At 34.4% G+C, this 18264-nt stretch overlaps 1 protein-coding gene across 1 annotated transcript in view; it reads right to left on the reverse strand.

The window, feature by feature from the left end:
* Positions 1-335: 335 nt before the first annotated feature.
* Positions 336-18264, reverse strand: part of LOC110035927 — a 36426-nt gene continuing 18497 nt past the window's right edge. The window contains exons 8-13 of the mRNA XM_020740263.1: positions 17966-18120; positions 17601-17722; positions 16042-16166; positions 11587-11684; positions 10721-11502; positions 336-752 (exon numbers count right to left, since the gene is read on the reverse strand). Of these exons, the coding sequence (XP_020595922.1) occupies positions 10905-11502; positions 11587-11684; positions 16042-16166; positions 17601-17722; positions 17966-18120 (1098 nt within the window). The 3' untranslated portion in view covers positions 336-752; positions 10721-10904. The remainder of the gene's footprint in view (positions 753-10720; positions 11503-11586; positions 11685-16041; positions 16167-17600; positions 17723-17965; positions 18121-18264) is intronic.

Raw genomic sequence — 18264 nt, forward strand, 5'->3', positions numbered from 1 at the left:
AATCAAAAAAAGAAAAAAAAAACAAAATGGAGGAATTATTGGGTTATCCTTTAATTGACCATACTAAAAATTTAACTAAACTTTATCTTTGATCAACCCAAACATTGACATATTAAACACTCTGAATTTGCAATACTTTACACCCAAACTAAAACCAAACGGCTTTTAAATCTCCATTGAGCACAGCTCAAAAGCTAAGCATCCTCTAGCGAGGTTTACCACCAACCATATCCTAAAAGCCAAAAACATTCGTTATTCAGTAAAATGGCCGTTCTCATAAACAAATCATTATATATATAATATATATATGTATATGAATGATTAAACCAGAAATTACTCGTAAAATTAATAATTTCATTCAACAGAAGTTAGAGATCATGTACCTAGTAAATTATCTACAATATAAACTCAATTGCTCAAGCCAATTTTTCAAATTTTGAAGGCGAGCAATAATATAAATAAAAACTAAAAGATCACCAGACCTGCGCCTGAACTCCATCACGAAGCTGCAGGCTTCTATGCTTTTTTAGAATCTTCAGCGTTGAATTGCTGCTTTAACATTCAGCAGTGTCAGATCATTAGAGCTCAGAAACGTCCAACTTGCAGGGTAATGTTATTGGCTGCGTCTGCTTTAATATCACATTTCTGGAGTGTATGACTAACTTTATACCATATCTGCTGCGCTACTTACGATATGGTGCTGAAGCTGAGGCTTCTGAGTTTCTAGAACTCTTTGCATTGCATAAGCACACCTAGAAATAATGAAAAAACTTGTAAATTATAAAAGAAAACTATTTGATGGTAAAATGGAACAAAAGTTCAACAAATTTTAATCAATTTAAAATAACCAAATTCGTAAAATGCTTAAGAAAATATGTTCCAAAAGTGGAATAACCAATTTCGTAAAATGCTTAAGAAAATATGTTCCAAAAGTGATTTTTGTATTAAGATTTAATGAAGAATATAAAAAATAATATGGTGTTCATTATATAAACCTTACTGATTCAAGAAAGCCATATATTCAAGTACCACAGAAATTAATTTGGACTACTAATGTAGAATATCAAGTAAATTATCATGACTCTACTATTAAATCAATACCAAAAATCTAAAGATGAAACAAATGGCTTTAAAACCCCCGCCATAACATCAAGATCAAAAATTAAGGGCCAAGAGAACATCATCAATAATATATTATTAAAAAAGCTTTCATATTGAAAGAAATGAAAGTTTATGTGTAAATAAAGTTGCAAAAAAAAAACTAATATTAAAATAATTTTATGCATATGGGCTAGGTGGAAAGGCTCATAAATGTAAAGAAAATATTTGTAGGTTATACTCAAAGTAGATGGTAAGAATCAAAGATGTTTAGAGGTGGAGAAACAAGCAAACCTACATTGACAAGAGCCCTAATTTAAATAACATGTTCAATAGGGTCTTCGGAATACTTTTGCAACTATATGGCTTGAGAAATGCTTAAAGATGATTCTAGAAATGTGGAGAAATATCCTATAAAAGATTGACAAAAAGTTCAATAAATAGAAGAGAGATACTTAGATCTTCACCAAAAAGAATTTTGATTACAATGTAATTTGAAATGTATTCAACTTATACAGGCTTCACAAATTCCATCTTTTATTATTTTAACAACTATTTCAAGTTAATATTAGTTTTTTTTTTTTTAAAGAATCATTATTATTCAACGAAAGTCTTATCATAAATTAGGGATCGAAAAAAATTTGAAAAAAAAAATTAGCTCGAGTATGATGATGAATAATAATTCTTTGAAAGGTGATCAATAATATGCCTTTGTTTTAAAAGTGTCTGATAGTATGCCTTTGTGTTTAAAAATAACTGATAGAGGGAATTTAATTAAAAAAATGATTGATGGCGTGCTTTTGTTTTTAAAAATACCCAATAGTGGATCTTTATTTTAGAAAATAGCCATTGATGTGCTTATTTTTAAAAATCTTTTACTTCTATTTACACTTACTTCTTGTTAAAAATTCAATAATTAAGTTATGATTAATTTATTTGCTTAGTATAAATTATTTTAATATTCAAGTTAAAGACATCTGATTAAAGAATTTCAATTATTTATATGATATTATGAAGTGTTTAGTGTAATAGTTTAGTAAATGAACAGTTAGTTGAAAAAAAAAATTCCAAAAATTGATATTGATAAGCTTTCTGCTGACCCTGAGATTTATCATTTTATATGAAGGTATGATGTTAATGATAGTATGAAGAGCGAATTTGCTCAATGGAATGCATCAACCATTAAATTATAATTTTTTTCAAAAAATGATGAGTGACATTGCACTAAGATTTAGTTCAAAATGATTTCAGAAGTATAGCGTACAAGATGCAGCTTATTATTGCTATTTTTATCTGTTTAAGAATAAAAAATATGTTGTTAAGAGTAAAAAAGATGAGAAATTCATTTGTTAGTGAACGATTTAAAAATTTGAAGAAAAAAGAATAACTTTTAATTCACCTTGGTGATCAAACAATGCTCAAAATAAGACAAGACAAAAATATGATGATATAATAAAGCCTAAATTACATAATGTTTCTACCATGTGGTTAAATAAGGATGAGGAATAAAAATTAATATAGAATCATGTTGATTGCAGATGTTGATTGTGTTCGATTTCTTCTACCACAAAAGTTATCATTTCATGAGTATGATAAATCATATGAATCAGCTAATCAAGAAAAATATTTGAAGTTGTTTCATTTTCTTGCGAATCGTAATGAAAAAATTTTAAAAAAAATTATATTTGAAAATATTAATACAAAATTACAATTGACTTCACAAAAAATTCAAAAAGAACTGTCATGTTGAAGCAGCTGAGATCTTAGCTTCTATAATGAGAGCTATATATGAATCTTATTTCTCATTCAGTCTCACGAAGCGTCAATGAAAGAATATTTGGTTGGTGCAGTGAAATATATTGATAACAAATGAATGAGTTAATAAAAAATTTATTAGTGTTAAACATATTTCTTCAAGAGCTTTAGTTGCACTCAAAGTAAGCTTGAATCCATACTTGCAAAATATTCATTAAGCTTACACAAGATACGTGTTCAAGGCTATGACAAACATCCATAATGCGAGGTAAGTTCAATAACTTCCATGCATCCATTTTTAGTAATAATCCTCAAGTATTTTATGTCCATTATTTAGCTCATCAACTTCAGTTATGTTAGGTGGCTACACTAAAAATCATTTACAAGTAAAACAACTTTCTGAGTTCACTTCAAAAAATCTTAAACGATGTTGGAATTATTTGTAGGTGTAGTGACACTCTTAAAATCATTCAAAATGAAAAAAAAAAATCTTTTGCATCTTAAAGATGAAGATTTAATCAGTGGGGTGTGATTTGAACTAAGTAACTATTTTGTAACGAGCTGATGACATCCATTGGAACTCATATTTTTATACTTTAATTAGTCACAAAAAAATATATGCATCCGTACTTAATGTGTTTGAGATTCTTAAGGAGAATATGGTGCATTGCCAACAAATCAGCTGAAGCGGTTGTTTTAATCGATTCAATAGAAAGTTTAGATTTTGACTTCATAATGCATTTGATATTGATATTTTAGGACTTACAAATAAATTGTCACAGTTAAAAAAAAAAGATCAAGACATTATAAATATAATGAAGACGGTTAATGTGTCTGAAAAGGGGCTCAAGGGGGAGACAGAGAACTGGTTGGGCATGGCTGAACCGGTTAAGCAAAGGAGTAGGAGGTTGGCTAGCCCTTTGCCGGTTTATGGTTGCCGCCCAAGGGGAGGGTCTTCCCCCTCCGATTTATTACCGTATATAATTTTTTTTCTCATATTAGAGTTCAGTTTTTGCTTCATATATTTCTGCTGTCAGCAACTTTTTCTCTTGCTAGGGCTATATCCGAGGACAGGTGGTGCTCCGGCTATATCCTGCTCCAAAATGGTGATTACCTTCACATATCTCCTCCGCTTTTCTCATGCCTGCATGATGTCACCCACCATGCAAGCCAAAGTTATTGTTGCAGCTTCTTCCATCTCTTCCAAACTTGTTTTCGCACCTCCCTCATAGCCCCCCTACTGCTACCGCTTCGGCTATTCCTTCTGACTTGCTACCGCACCTTCCCTGCAGCCATTCTGCTAACTTCCACCACTATCTAGTTTTCCATATCTGCTATACAGCCACCCGCCTACCTCCGCCTTGCTGTCGTCGGTCCTTCCCTCACCCACAATTCCCCGATTCTTTATCCTGACCCGTAGCCCACCACTTTGTCTGCAGCCCTAAGGAGTCGCTTGCTTTTGTGTTGTTGTATTCCTATCTTTTAAGAATCTTTGCTTATTTCATCCACCCTGCGCACAATGACTGCTATTGCAGCTTCTTCCATCCCTTCTAGACTTGCTCCCTCACCTCCCTCACAACCCGCCTACTGTTGTCGCTTCCCATAGTTCCTCCAGACTTGAACGGCACCTTCCCTACAGCCAACCTACAAACTTCCCACCTACCTGGCTTTCCTACACGCTGTCCAGCCACCCGCCTACCTCCACCTTGTTGTACCAGTCCTTCCCCTCACCCACAACTCCTCGATTCCATTATCCTGACCCTCAGCCCACCACTTCGCCCTCAGCCAAAGAGCGTCGCTTATTTTTGTAGTGTTGTTTTCCTATCTTTTAAGAGTCTTTGTTGTAACCATTTTAATTTTCAACAATAAAAATTTTTTTCCATTATTGTTAAGATTAACTCTAGAGCTAGCCTACCTTAGTACTATCCAAGGATTTTCTAGCATCCGCCATACCTAAGCTACCTCCACCAAAATTTTTCCATCTTATTCTCAAATGTCTTCTTCCAACCCTCAAACCCTAGCCATTCCACCAAAGAGACACATGTTAGAACCTACACTGGAAGAGTTACAAGAAGAGATTCATCGACATCAGCAGATACATGCAAAGATTGATAACAACACCCAAGGGGAGATTACCCTTGACCATGACACGGAGAGTCGAAGGGGATAAAGGGACGTGCATTTGAATCCCTACCATATGGAGTACTTAAGCGATAAAAAGGACAAATCAAGATGATTCAAAATTCATTATTACAGGAGGCCGGGAGTGGAAATAACATATGGAGAACATAGAGATTTCAGAATAAAAGTGGATCTATTAGAGTTCGATTGAGGTATGGATCTAGATGATTACATCGAATGTCTGCAGTCAAGAGAATCTTTGAGTAAAATGAAGTGTCAGAAGATAAAAGAGTGAAGTTTGCTGCTATCAAATTAAAAAGAGTTCCTTGTGTTGAACAAATTTACAGAGAAAAAAAAAAGAAAGAAGGCATTAATAAGATTATCAGGTGAGAGAAGATGAGGAAGGAGATGCCGAGAAAATATCTACCGCCTCATAACTGTCAGGATATATTTTTGAAACTCCGCATACAGCAGAAAGACCTATAAGTAAAGAAGTTTACGGCACAATTTGACTAGTTAAAGATGAAGTGCCAGTTGGCCGAACCAGAAAAACATGTGATAGTTCGCTATTAGCAACGTTGTGCAGTTGCAGCCCTAGTGGTAACTAAGATATGTCAAGAACTTAGCCTTACAAAAGGAAAGACAAGCAGGCAACAACCCTCCTTCAAACAATCACCTACAGCTGCAACTACAGCTACCAACAAGGATACACCTAGAGGAATCAGGAAGCCCAGGAAAGGAAATGACAAGACAGATCTGAAAGAAAAGAAACCCGAAAAAAGATAATTAGCCCAGTACGGGGCCCGCTAGAAGATGTTTTAGGTTTCATGGCTACAAACACAACCTCCGGCTGTCTCACGAGCTGAGTTATTTCATCACAGAGCAAGGTGTCATCGTGGAAGTCAAGGAAGTGGAAGAAGAGGAGGATCCGAAACAGAAACTTCATGTTCAGGGAGACGAGGGAGAGCTGCTAATGATAAGGAGAGTCCTACAAGCTGAGTAGAAGAGGGATGATTCATGGCTGAGGCATAGTATTTTTCCCACCAAGTGTACGGTGAAAGGAAATGTCCGCGGTCTGATTTTTTATGATGGCAGTTGAGATAATGCACTCTAAAGGTGAAGAAACTGTGGTTGGTCACACAAAAGTATCTTCAATCCTACTCCCTTACCTGGTTGAAAAAGGGAAACAAGAAATGTGTGTATCCACAGTGCTTGGTTAAGTTTTCTATTGGAGATCAGCTACAGGAATAGGTGCGGTGTGACGTGGTACCTGTGGACATTTGCCACATTTTGTTAAGCAGTTCGATCACAAGACCTAGCATGAAATGTTCTGGAATACTTATTCATTTAAGAATGGAAGACGCATAGTTATTTTGTTCATCAAGGCATGATATGTGGACATCACAGAGGAGATGGTAGTTCCAAGAGCCACCTTCAAGTAGTCAGTACAAGAGGTTCCAGTAACAATGATTTTATTCCTGCTAGAAGAAAGTGAGGTCGAGATATCGAAACCCATACAACCCTGCTAATGTGTCTTTCAAAACGTGATGACCGACAACCTTCCAGAGACATTGCCACCATTGAGTGACATTCAACACACCATAGATCTCATACCGGGATCAGTGTTGCCAAATCAACCTACCTACTAATTGAGACATGCAAAGTATAAGAAATTACAACGACATGTACAAGATCTGGTTGTGAGAAATTTGGTCAAAGAGAGTACCAGCCCGTATGTTGTACCTGCCTTGATGGTACTGAAGAAAGAAGGATTGTGGAGAATGTGCATTGGTAGTCGAGCCATACACAAGATTACTATTAAATACAGGTCGCTCATACCTTGTCTGGTTTATCTCTTGGATCAGTTACATGGAGCCCTTGTCTTTTCCTTAATCAACTTATGCAGCGAGTACCAACAAATCCAGATGAGGCTAGGGGACAGGTGGAAGACTGGTTTCAAGACACAAGATCATACGGTGGACAGTCACGCATTTTAGATTGTCTAATGCACCCAACACATTCATGATATTGATAATTTAGTTGTTCAAAGCTCACATCGGGAAGTTCGTAGGGTGTACTTCGATGATATTCCAGTATATAGCATATCTGATGAACACTTACAACACTTGAGGACGATATTCAAGGTTTTGTGATTAGAGAAATTATGCGCTCATCCAACGAAGTGTCACTTTTCGACAGCAAAAATATGTCTATTGGGCAATATTGTGTCTAGTGCAGGCATTCAGATGGACCCCCCCAAAGATCTAGGTCATTTGAGCGATGCGGCACCTTAGTTTTTTTACTACGCTAAGATAGTTTTTGGATATAGCATTTTTCTATAGGCAATTCATCAATAACTTCAGCACTATCACAGGCCCCTTGACCAAACTCTTAAAAAGAGAAATTCCAACTGACAGATGCAGCTCAAGCTAATTTCTATGCACTAAAGGAGAAGGTGACGTGAGCACCAATAATGGCATAGTAGAACTTCAATTAGTTGTTCGAGGTGGAGTGCGATGCCTCCAATGTGGGGATCAAAGTAGTACTGAGTCAGAGAGGTCACCCCATAGCATTCTTCAGTGAGAAGTTGAATGAGTCTTGTAGGAGATATTTGACATACAACACAGAGTTCTATGTGATCATGAGAGCTTTTAATCACTAGAGTCACTACCTACTAATGAGTGAGTTCATCTTATTCATGGATTGAGGCTATGAAGTTCTTAAATTGTCACAACAAACTGAAGGGCAAACATGCATCCTGGGTAGAGTTCATGGTATTGTTCCAGTTCGTGCTCAAGTATAAGGCAGGAAGCCAGATACGAGTTGGCCTGTCAAAACGGCTCGTTCGCGAACAGCTCTTGTTCGGCTCGTTAAGAAGCTCGTGTTCAGCTTGCGTTAATTTAACGAGCCGAACACAGACAAAGATTTGTTTGTTCATGTTCAGCTCGTTTTTGCTCGAAATATTACCATCAATTATATATATATATATATATATGAGTAGTAATTTTTTAAAAATTAATTGACTACAAGGTTACAAAAATTTATAATTAATTATAAATATTAATTAATAAAATTGAATAAAATTATTAAATTAGATTCAAATGAAGTTTTAATATAAACAATAATTTTTAAATCTTGTCCCAATGCTCTTAACATCTTATGGCTAAGAAATTAGGGTTGTCAAAACAACTCTTTGATCGTGAACAGCTAGTGTTCGGCTCTTTAAGAAAATGAGTCAAACACGAACACACTTGTAGAGCTCGAAATATAAACGAGTCGAACATGAGTTGAGCCTGGGCTCGCTCGTCTTCGGCTTGTTTACACCCCTAGATACAAGTAGCAGATGCACTGAGTCGTTGTCATTTGCTGATCACTTCTATGCAGATTCGGCCTTGAGGTAATAAATGCGGTGTATGGGACAAACAAAGATTTCAGAGACAACTAGAAGCAGTGAAACGAAAAGCCTACTAAGTAGTATCACAGGGTTGTTATTTATCTCTTACAGCAAAATAAATTGTGTATCCCTAGATGTTTGTTGAGAGAGTCCATTATTCAGAAGAGTAGTAGTGGAGAACATGCAAGATACTTTGGCTGGAATAAAGCTCTTGCACTCGTGAGAACACTTTTTTTAGTAGTGGAGAACATGCAAGATACTTTGGCAGGAATAAAGCTCTTGCACTCGTGAGAACACTTTTTTTGGCCCCGACAGACAAGAGATGTGGAGCAGTGCGCCAAGCAATGCAGGATTTGTCATGAGGCCAAAACTAAAGGGCAAAATGCAGGACTGCAGACTCCATTACCAGTACTGAAAGCCCCGTGAGTGGACGTTAACATGGATATTACGGTGGATCATCCGAGAACACAACAAAACAAAGATTCTGTGATGGTTGTGGTGGATAGATTCACAAAGATGACGCATTTCATATCCTGCCATCAGACGCGAGATGCATCACATGTAGTTGATTTGTGCTTTAAGGAGGTTGTGAGACTACACAAAATATCTAGAACCATCACTTTCAACAGAAATATCAAGTCTCTGAGCCACTTTTTGAAGACTTTAGGGCGGAAGCATGACACAAAAGCTTCAATTCAATTCAACAGCACATCCAGAAACGGACGACATACGGAGGTGGTGAACAGGAGTCGAGGGAACCTTCTGAGGTGCTTTGTGGGGAAAAATATTAAGATGTGGGATATAATTCTAGCCTAATTAGAAATTTCTTACAACCGATTCGTGAGTCAAACCAAGGTAGGCACCCCATTTGAGATTGTGTACGAATGCAAACCCCACACTCCACTTGACTTGGCAACACTCCTACCGAAATCAAAGATTAGTCAAGATGCTGAGGAACGAGTGCAAGAGATTCAGAAGCTAAATGAAGAGGTGGGAAAGAAGATCACCAAGCGAAACCGCAGGTACCAATCCCAGGTAAATAAGTCTAGAAAAAAGTAACTTACCAAGAATGAGACTTAGTGTGGATTCTACTCATGAAAAAAAATTTCCTTGAAATATGCATTTACATTAATATATCAAAAAGATACAAAAACTATGCATGTGTGCATCTATCATGTACACAAAACAATTATAAAAGAGAGCTCTATATCAACATCTACATGCATCAAAAGAAACGAGCCACTGGGAGCGTTCGAGAAACTCAAGCCCAAAGCAAATGAGTCCTTCAGGATGCTCCAAAAAAGCTAAACGATAATGCCTATCAGGGGATTACAATATTTCTGCTACCTTCAATATAGCGGATTTGACTTCATGCTACAAAAAATCAAAAGCTTCAACATGAGAGACTGATGCGGAGAGGTAGAAAAATTGCATACGAAATTCACCTTTAAGACTCATCGTGATCCACATATGAACTTCACCTTTAAAACTTGTCGAGATCAATAAGAGGAGGTAGAAAAATTACAAATTTACATCATCATCGTGCTTAGTTGTTCTACACTGTCACTAACATACAGCTTCAAGAGCTGAATAATTGTTTCTCTGAATCAAGTACTAGGTTACTTCTTTGTGTGATATGTTTAAATACAAGTGATTCGTTCTCTGCTTTTAATAAAGGAAAGTTCATTTGCATTGCAAAGTTATATCCTAATATTTTTTTTCTAAAATTGAGCATGTAACTCTCGATTATCAGTTATCCACTTATATTATTAACATATCCATAGTGATGATCACATCTTTAAATAGAATTGATGAACTTTCAAAATAGCTTATTAAAACTAAGAAAAATTGTGTATATCCTCTAATTTACAGATTTTTTATCTTAACATTAACTTTACTCATTGCTACTGCTGCAACTGAAAAAGCATCTTCTGCAATAAACCTTATCAAATAGCAATCGAATGGGTGTTGATTGACTCAATGACTATCTTATAACAGACATTGAGATTGATTTATTTAATTTGATTCCTGATAAAACTATTATGTAGTACTATCAAACAATACAAAATAGATTGAAAATTTTGTAATCATTTTTTAACCAATTTTTACATGGAAGATGCAGAAGCAGCCAAGCGTTCATCGTACTGAAAGTTGTATTCGTGGTATTGTTAAAGCAGTGGAGAAAGGAAAGCCGACATTTAGCAAATTCGCATAAATGTACCTTTCTTTGGTCTTGCGTGCAATATTTGTACGCATAATTTCCATCAAATTTCACTTAGAAGTCACGAAATTTAATTTTGCAAATCTGTATAAGCTGTGGCAATTAATATTAAGGAATTATAAAGAGTTTACCTCCATGGAAGATGATCAAGAAACATGTAAGGAGACACAACCATATCCTTGAAGTTCTCTCTATTTGCAACATAAGCTTTATGAGCTGCCTTCACTCCATTGGGCATACAGATCTTCCAGAGTGGAACATTTTTTGTACGCTCAGGAATTATATGAATGATCAAACCAGGAAGAAACATCTCTTTCAATTCAATAATCTTGGTAGGAATTGTAGAATTGGTGTTTTCATCATAGAAAGGTTCCATTTGGTGATCAGCAGGACCACCCCATCTTTCAGCATTGTGGGATTATAATCACCCTCATTTAGAATTCCATATTCCAAATCATCATATGTAGAGCACTTTACTGGGAGATCTTTCTTATTTTGGTCGCTCTCTGAGGTCGAAGAGAAAGTTTGCCTTGAGGAAACTGAAGGTTCTAATATGGTTCCATTTATGACACTTGAACCAGGCTGATGAATGGGAGCATTAGTCATGCAAGAAACTGCAAGGCCACACAGAAAAAACCCACCTTGAATGGAATATTTTACAGGCCTTCGATGAAGATGGTTTTGGTCTTCTACTCTGTCAGGTTTTGTTTCAATATTAGGAGAAGCTGTCGACTGGTTTTGGATTTCCCCATTAATATGGCGTTTTCGAACATTTAAAATTTTTCGAGCAAGTTTAGTAATTACAGCAGAATTGGCTGAAGCATCATCTGAGAGAGCCTGTATAGCAGCTGAACGGAGCCTAAGGATTGAATTAACTGAGAGCCGTGAAGAAAATTCATCGTTGTAGACAATTCTGCAATTTTAGAATGTCAAAAAAGTTAAAGAAATAAGAAGGAACCAATCAAACTTGAACTAGAAGTCTGACATTCAAACTTACGTTGTAACAAAATCTGAGCAAGCTTCTGCAATGACAGAATCAACGCATGGAAGAGTTCCATATGCATAAACATGTAAGTTTGGGTATCTTTCTTTCAGCTGTAACAGATCTATTGTATAATTAGAAATTTTTTAATGCACTACATTGAGTTCGTTGGATTACTTTCTCTAAGTTCTTACACAGAAAATAGTATGAAATTTAAAATATGGTACTAAGAACGTATCAAAAGTAATTGACCATATAATCATACAAGGAATTTACATAAAATTGCTTATCAAAATTATTAATAACGATGAACTGAAGTGATGCATTTCTGAAGGCCATCAGATTTTAGAGATGTCAAATCAGACAAACCCAAAGGCTAACAATGAAACTCCGAAGCAAAACAGATAACTTCTAACAAGATAGCCTTACGAAAAACTTAAGATTATTTAATAAAATTTGTTGATTAGGTAGCACCGATAGCTAAAAGATAATAGTAGAAAATCAAAGATAACAAAAAAGTAATCCAAAAACAGCAAGTAAAACTCAAGGGTGAGAAAATTGCACCTTATAATAACATCAATAAAGGATATATATATGACTATCTTCTGCAAAATTACATCATAACTTGGAGCAATGATAAAAAATGTAATGAAAATTGATTTGACTCTTTGTTCAAGCAACAAAATCCTTAACCTCAACTTGTAAGTTGAACATCAATTAAACTCAATAAAAGAAAGAAAACTACTAATCAACTGAGAATGGATGAATTGTTTTCAGTAAACTATTTATTTGCTAAAAATCACATAATCTAATGTTTGCATTCTGAAACAGAGAAATAAAAAATAAAAATGTGTTCGTTGCCATAAAGTCCATAAATGAAATAAACTTGACAAAATATAAAGAGAACCATACAAATATAATGAAGTGATTTGGACTAATCCAACAAGGATACAAACTGCAATTTTTTAATATTATAAGGTCATTGTAACAGATACATGCTTTTGGCCATAGACAATGATCACATTCAAATAATTTTGGAAGAAAAATAAAAAAGAATTATAATACCATAAAATTTCAATATGACCATTGCTGAGTTAGCATGTTTAGAATCTAAACTGCGCTTTAGGAGTTCTGTTCAGTCCAAAATTGCTCGGTGCAATCTAACTAGATCAATTGAGACGCAATGGGAGCTCGAGAAGTATGAAGTTAGGGTTTCAACGCTTAGAACCCTCAAGAGAACTATTATAAAGTAAACTAGTCAAAAGAACTAGCTTTAATACCAGGCACCAATATAGAGATACAAAGAGAGAGCATTAAAATCTTGGATTGCCTGGTAATGCACGCGATCTTGTCTCAAATCATGTGCCTAAAATTACATTATATAGCTCACGACAATTAGCAATAGTAGGGCAACTATTAATTGAGAATCATCAAACTTTGACAAGGCCTGTAGCTCAACAGAGAGTGAATTAATTGAGTTGAGAATTGGGATGAGCATTTTTTAGATGTTTCTATTTTTGAAAATGAGCTTATTGCTTTCGGTTGTAAAATTTAGAAAACCGAACTGAACAGAATATTTTATAACCTAAACCAATCTGAATTTCAGAATATAAATATTTTTAATCATGAATTTAATTATTTTTAGCTTAAATGTATTAAAAAGAAAACCCAATAATATTTGCTAAAATTTATAATTTATATGTAAAATTAATAATATCTTTATTGATTTTTATCACTTGTTGATTTATAGTTTACGAATTTTATTAATCAACATATCTACACGAATTTTTTTTTCCTCGCAGAGATAAAAATAGCACCCAAGAGGATCGATCACTTGTCTCTACTCCAAGAAAATATCAAGCCACTTACTTTCAACAAAAAACACATCAAACCATGGGATTTCTTCATCGGTCAAATTAGTGCATCAATTCTTTATGTTAACCAACAAAATAATTCATCTAAGCAGCATTGCATAAAGTACTAATCAAACACTGCATAATTATTTTGCATAACAAAATAATCCATCCCATCCGCAATAATGTAAACCTTGAATGACAATTTCTTATAAGGTAATAACCAAACCAGAACCCTACACCTTCTAAACTAATGAAACATATATGCATGCTCAATAAAGATATACCATAAATTCTTTCTTTCAAACAAATGATTTATAACTACCGTTATTAGAAAACTAGCAAAACTCATTGGTTCAAGTGTTATAACTGTGAAAGCACCTTGATCAAAGAGATTTGTATACACGTCTTCTGATTTGAGTATATCTGGCATAAAAATATTCAAGAATCGAACTATAGATAAATAAATATCAATTCATACTCCCTTTTTCTCCCCCATAAAACCATATTCAATATCCACATATAGTGCGAGATAAAAAAACAGCAAATAACACCTTCCACTTTCCATGAAATATTAAATATCAAAATAGATCCCCACATTACAATACCACAGGAAAGGGCAAACGTATTTCATAGAGGGCAGATAGTACAATGGCATAAAGAAGTTAAAAAGGAGAGAAAAAGAATGACAGAGAAGTAAAATAAGGGAGAAGAAGAATGACAGAGAAGTGAAATAAGGGAGAAGAAGATAATGGCGAGATGAGAAGAACAGAGTCGAAGTTATTGGACGAGCGGAGAAGGCGATACGAGTATTGGGGTCGCGAGGGCTCGTGAGCTAGGAAGGAGAAAATCAGGAGCACTCTCTAGTGAGCTAGGACACAATTCAGCCAAGGGTAGAAGTGGCGTACGTTTAGCAAACGATAAAACGCAGGAATCATTAAAAGTTACAAATGAACGTATTCAAAAACATAATTTGCGAACGACCAAGCCTAACACCCAAAACAAATGCATAAAAATACAGTTTGAACTAAAAACACGGTTTTAAAAGCCAAGCCAAACACATCCTTAGTCTGTAATATTTTCCGCCATAACTTTTTATAAATTCAATCCTGAAAAAAAGGATATATGATTCAGAGTTTATTAATACAATTCTCCTTAGTTCTCTCAATTAATAGGAATGCTTTTTGAAGAATTGTAAGTAGCTAAAACTCAAAAAGCAACTCATGAGGAGGTATATAATGCAGAATGACTATAAAAGAACTCAATAACATGAAAAATATGGGTACCTTAGCGCCAAGCGTAAGGACAAATTTGTCTTTTATAAACCTAAGGGCAATTTAGCCTTTTATTATTATTGTTGGGTATAAATAGACTTATTATGTCTACAATTAGATTTATGCATTGGATTGAGTTGAGAGTCTTAGGTTTAGAGTTTGGAAAGATTTCCTACCTCTCGAATTGTAAGAATTGAGAGAGATCGCCGATCTCTCGAATTGTAGGTGTTTATTCTTATATTCTAATTGAGTTGTTTGAATTATTTAAGAAATATTGTGTTAGCCTTAGTTTCTGTGGAAAAGAGTGCCGATTTTGACATCAGATAGTATCAAAGTCATATTAGATCATTCAAAATTTGGGAAATTAACCAAGTGTTGGCTGCTTAAAGAGCGACCGCTACTTCGAAGCCAACAAGATTGACTTGAGCTAGCACAAATGTCGTTGTTGGCGATACTGTAACCGGGAAATAGATATATCTTCACGAATAGAGATTGTCAATTTTTCCAGTGACTTGATGAACCGAGGGATGCAATACAGGAACGAGCTGACGAAAAAGATATGCAGTTCATGATACGGAGAAAAATGATGACAAAGACTTGAAGTTTCTTGTGAAGACTTTACTTTTATTTGATTTTGTAATTGTAACATTGCTTCTATTATTGTTATCGTTGAATATTTTTTTATTATGTTTATGTATTATAGATAATAAACTGTACTGTATTAGGTTTTTTATTTTGTAAGCAAAATTATCTTTTTGACTGAGATGATGTAAATTCAGAATTTCATACTTTAATTAAGCAACCCAACAACTGGGACGGTTTGATCTATCACAATCTCTTGTTATGTTGCTGTTGGAAGGCATAATTTGATGATTTTTTATTATTCGGTTAATGTTCACCTTAGTTTGCACTATGTGTTGTGAGTGAAAATGACTTAATAAACTGTCATTGGATTTGCTTCACATGAAGAACTGCCAGAACTATTTTTCAAATAGTTTAAACTAAACTGTTATATACTTTAGGAAATTGTAGTCATTATGTCAACATGCAGCACTTTCAGAATTGTACTTTTCAACCAGACCAACTGCTTCTAACACATCAGTTTTTGAACAATAGATTTTCAACAAAATTTTTAGAAATCAGCTTTTATACAGCCAAAGCCAAAACAAATGCACCCTAAAAGCCGCACATTTTCACAATGAATTATCTGAAAACAAAGCATTTGACATTAAGAAACTTTTACCATGAACAGAAAAAAGGCTATATTACCATCAAGTAAGAAAAATACTTCAAATTGTTTAACGCATAAATGATTTAATGTTGAAGAAGACGAAAAGACTTACCCTCAATCCTAACAATGTAGCAACAGCACCTCCTAATGAATGCCCAACCAAACGAACTTTATACCCTTCACATTCACAACCAGTCCCCAGCAATGAGGAAAGAAACCCAGATGTTTGAGACGAGTCTTCAATATGAGCATACAAACCAAGTTAGAGAACCACAAGCTTCTGATTAATATTATTAAAAGGTGAACATAAATTGAGAATCAAACTACAGTAGATTGAAACATTCTTTTTTTTTCGTTGTGGTGCGCAGAGGTAAACATAAATCTAGTGGAAACAATTTCCAATTGTTTTTTTATTGGCTAGAAAGTAGAATTCATGTCCAATGTTCGTTTTCTGGCGGATAAGAATCCGTCGGGCAAGAATACTAAACTATGGACAAATTTCAACTGGTATTTTTCAAATCTTTTTGCCAGAGGATTGATATTTCCCTGTAGTGTGAAATTTCAAAAAAAATTCCAAATCTAATAAAAGTTGTTTTTAAAATGTGAACCAAATTGAAGCGCCTTTATGCTTTAAGAAACTGTGAGGAAATTATCCCTATATTATTCTTCTTACTTGTACAAGTCGAAAGTTCAAATCATCAATGAAATGCATTTATTTAAATCACCTTCCATTGCTTTCTGACACTTGCATCAAACAAATTAGCCTAAATAGAAAGTACATTAAAGTATCCCTTCTGTGGAATGTATAAATTTATGCCCACATTTGTATACATCGGTTTATGTTTATCTATTGATTATTTTGGGTATGCATTGGTGGATTTAGAGGGGGGCAGTGGGGCTCTTAATATACATAATAAATATAAAATTATCTAAATAACCCTGTTTATTTATTATTTATAATTATCATTTATGTATGCATTTATTTTTTTGTTACTCATAATAAATAGTTCAAGTTATTTTATTTTTTTAATTTAATCTTAAATTTATTTATAGGATAAATAATTTTAAAAAAACATGTATACATAACTCAAATTATTAAATTATAATAAAAAATTGAGAGTAATTGTAAATAGCTGGATTATGCCCCCCTCAAAAAAAAAAAAAAAAGAAGAAAAAACCCTCCACGCCCCGCCATTGGGTGAAGCTCCGCCATTGTGTGAAGAGAGCTCAACATTTAGTAAAAGGCAACTTAAGCATAGGAGAGGCACCTGTCAATTATAAAAAAGGCATCTTATAAGTACCACCCAATTACTATATATTTACATAACTAACATCTACAATTTACATTTTAAAATTTATACCACCCAGATCTTTCATATCACATAAGAAATACCACCATTAACTTCTAAAAAGTGAAATACACATTTTTGTGGATAGATAAGGTGACGACAACAACAACAACAACAACAAAGCCTTATTCCCACTATGTGGGGCTGGCTACATGAATCCTTTTTCATCATTGCGTCCTATTTAGTGTCGCATTTTCATTTAATAAATTAAAGTAAAATTAAAGTTTAGGAGTAAACATGTAAATACATAAGAAATGAGTGGAATGTACGTAAATCTTCCATTATAAAATCAGACTGATCAAAACTTAATGCTAATGCTAACCTCCCGGCGGACAATCAACTTGCATGTAAAGCTCACGAGAAGATTCGACTATCCCGGAATGACCATAATGTGGGGAAGAAGAGGCAACAGTTTCCCTCACACTTGAAAGCAATTGATCACAGCTACAAATGGAAAGTTTGTTAATTGATAACTCACAAACTATAAACTCTATGTTTGAAAGCACTTCCAAGAAAGATTATATTTTATCTAGCCAATAATGAACTTGAGAAACCAAAACTAGTTATTTAATAAATGATAAATGAGCCATGAAAACAATAAACATATTAAAAAGTTCAAGCTCCCAAAGTTGATAGCAGCATACAAGATGGGGGGAGAGAGAGAGAGAGAGAGAGAGAGAGGGATACTTTATCAGGCCATTTAAGTCCTCTTCAGAAAGAATGCACTCCCCACATAAACCATCAGTAATAAGGTCTTCAGGAGTCTCTGTACCACGTATGGCAATCACCACTGAATGTAGCTCATGGATAACCACAATGAAATATGCTGCCTCGCGTTTTTTCTAAAAAAAGTTGTGTTAGAGAAATTTCAGAAAAAAAAAACATAATTCATATTTTGTTGCTAGATCTTGTTGAATAACAAGCTTTATAAAGTTCAAGAAATAAAGAGAGAATATATATATATATATCTATATATATATATATAT

Source organism: Phalaenopsis equestris, unplaced genomic scaffold (assembly GCF_001263595.1).
Source record: "Phalaenopsis equestris unplaced genomic scaffold, ASM126359v1 Scaffold200735, whole genome shotgun sequence".
Lineage (NCBI taxonomy): Eukaryota > Viridiplantae > Streptophyta > Magnoliopsida > Asparagales > Orchidaceae > Phalaenopsis > Phalaenopsis equestris.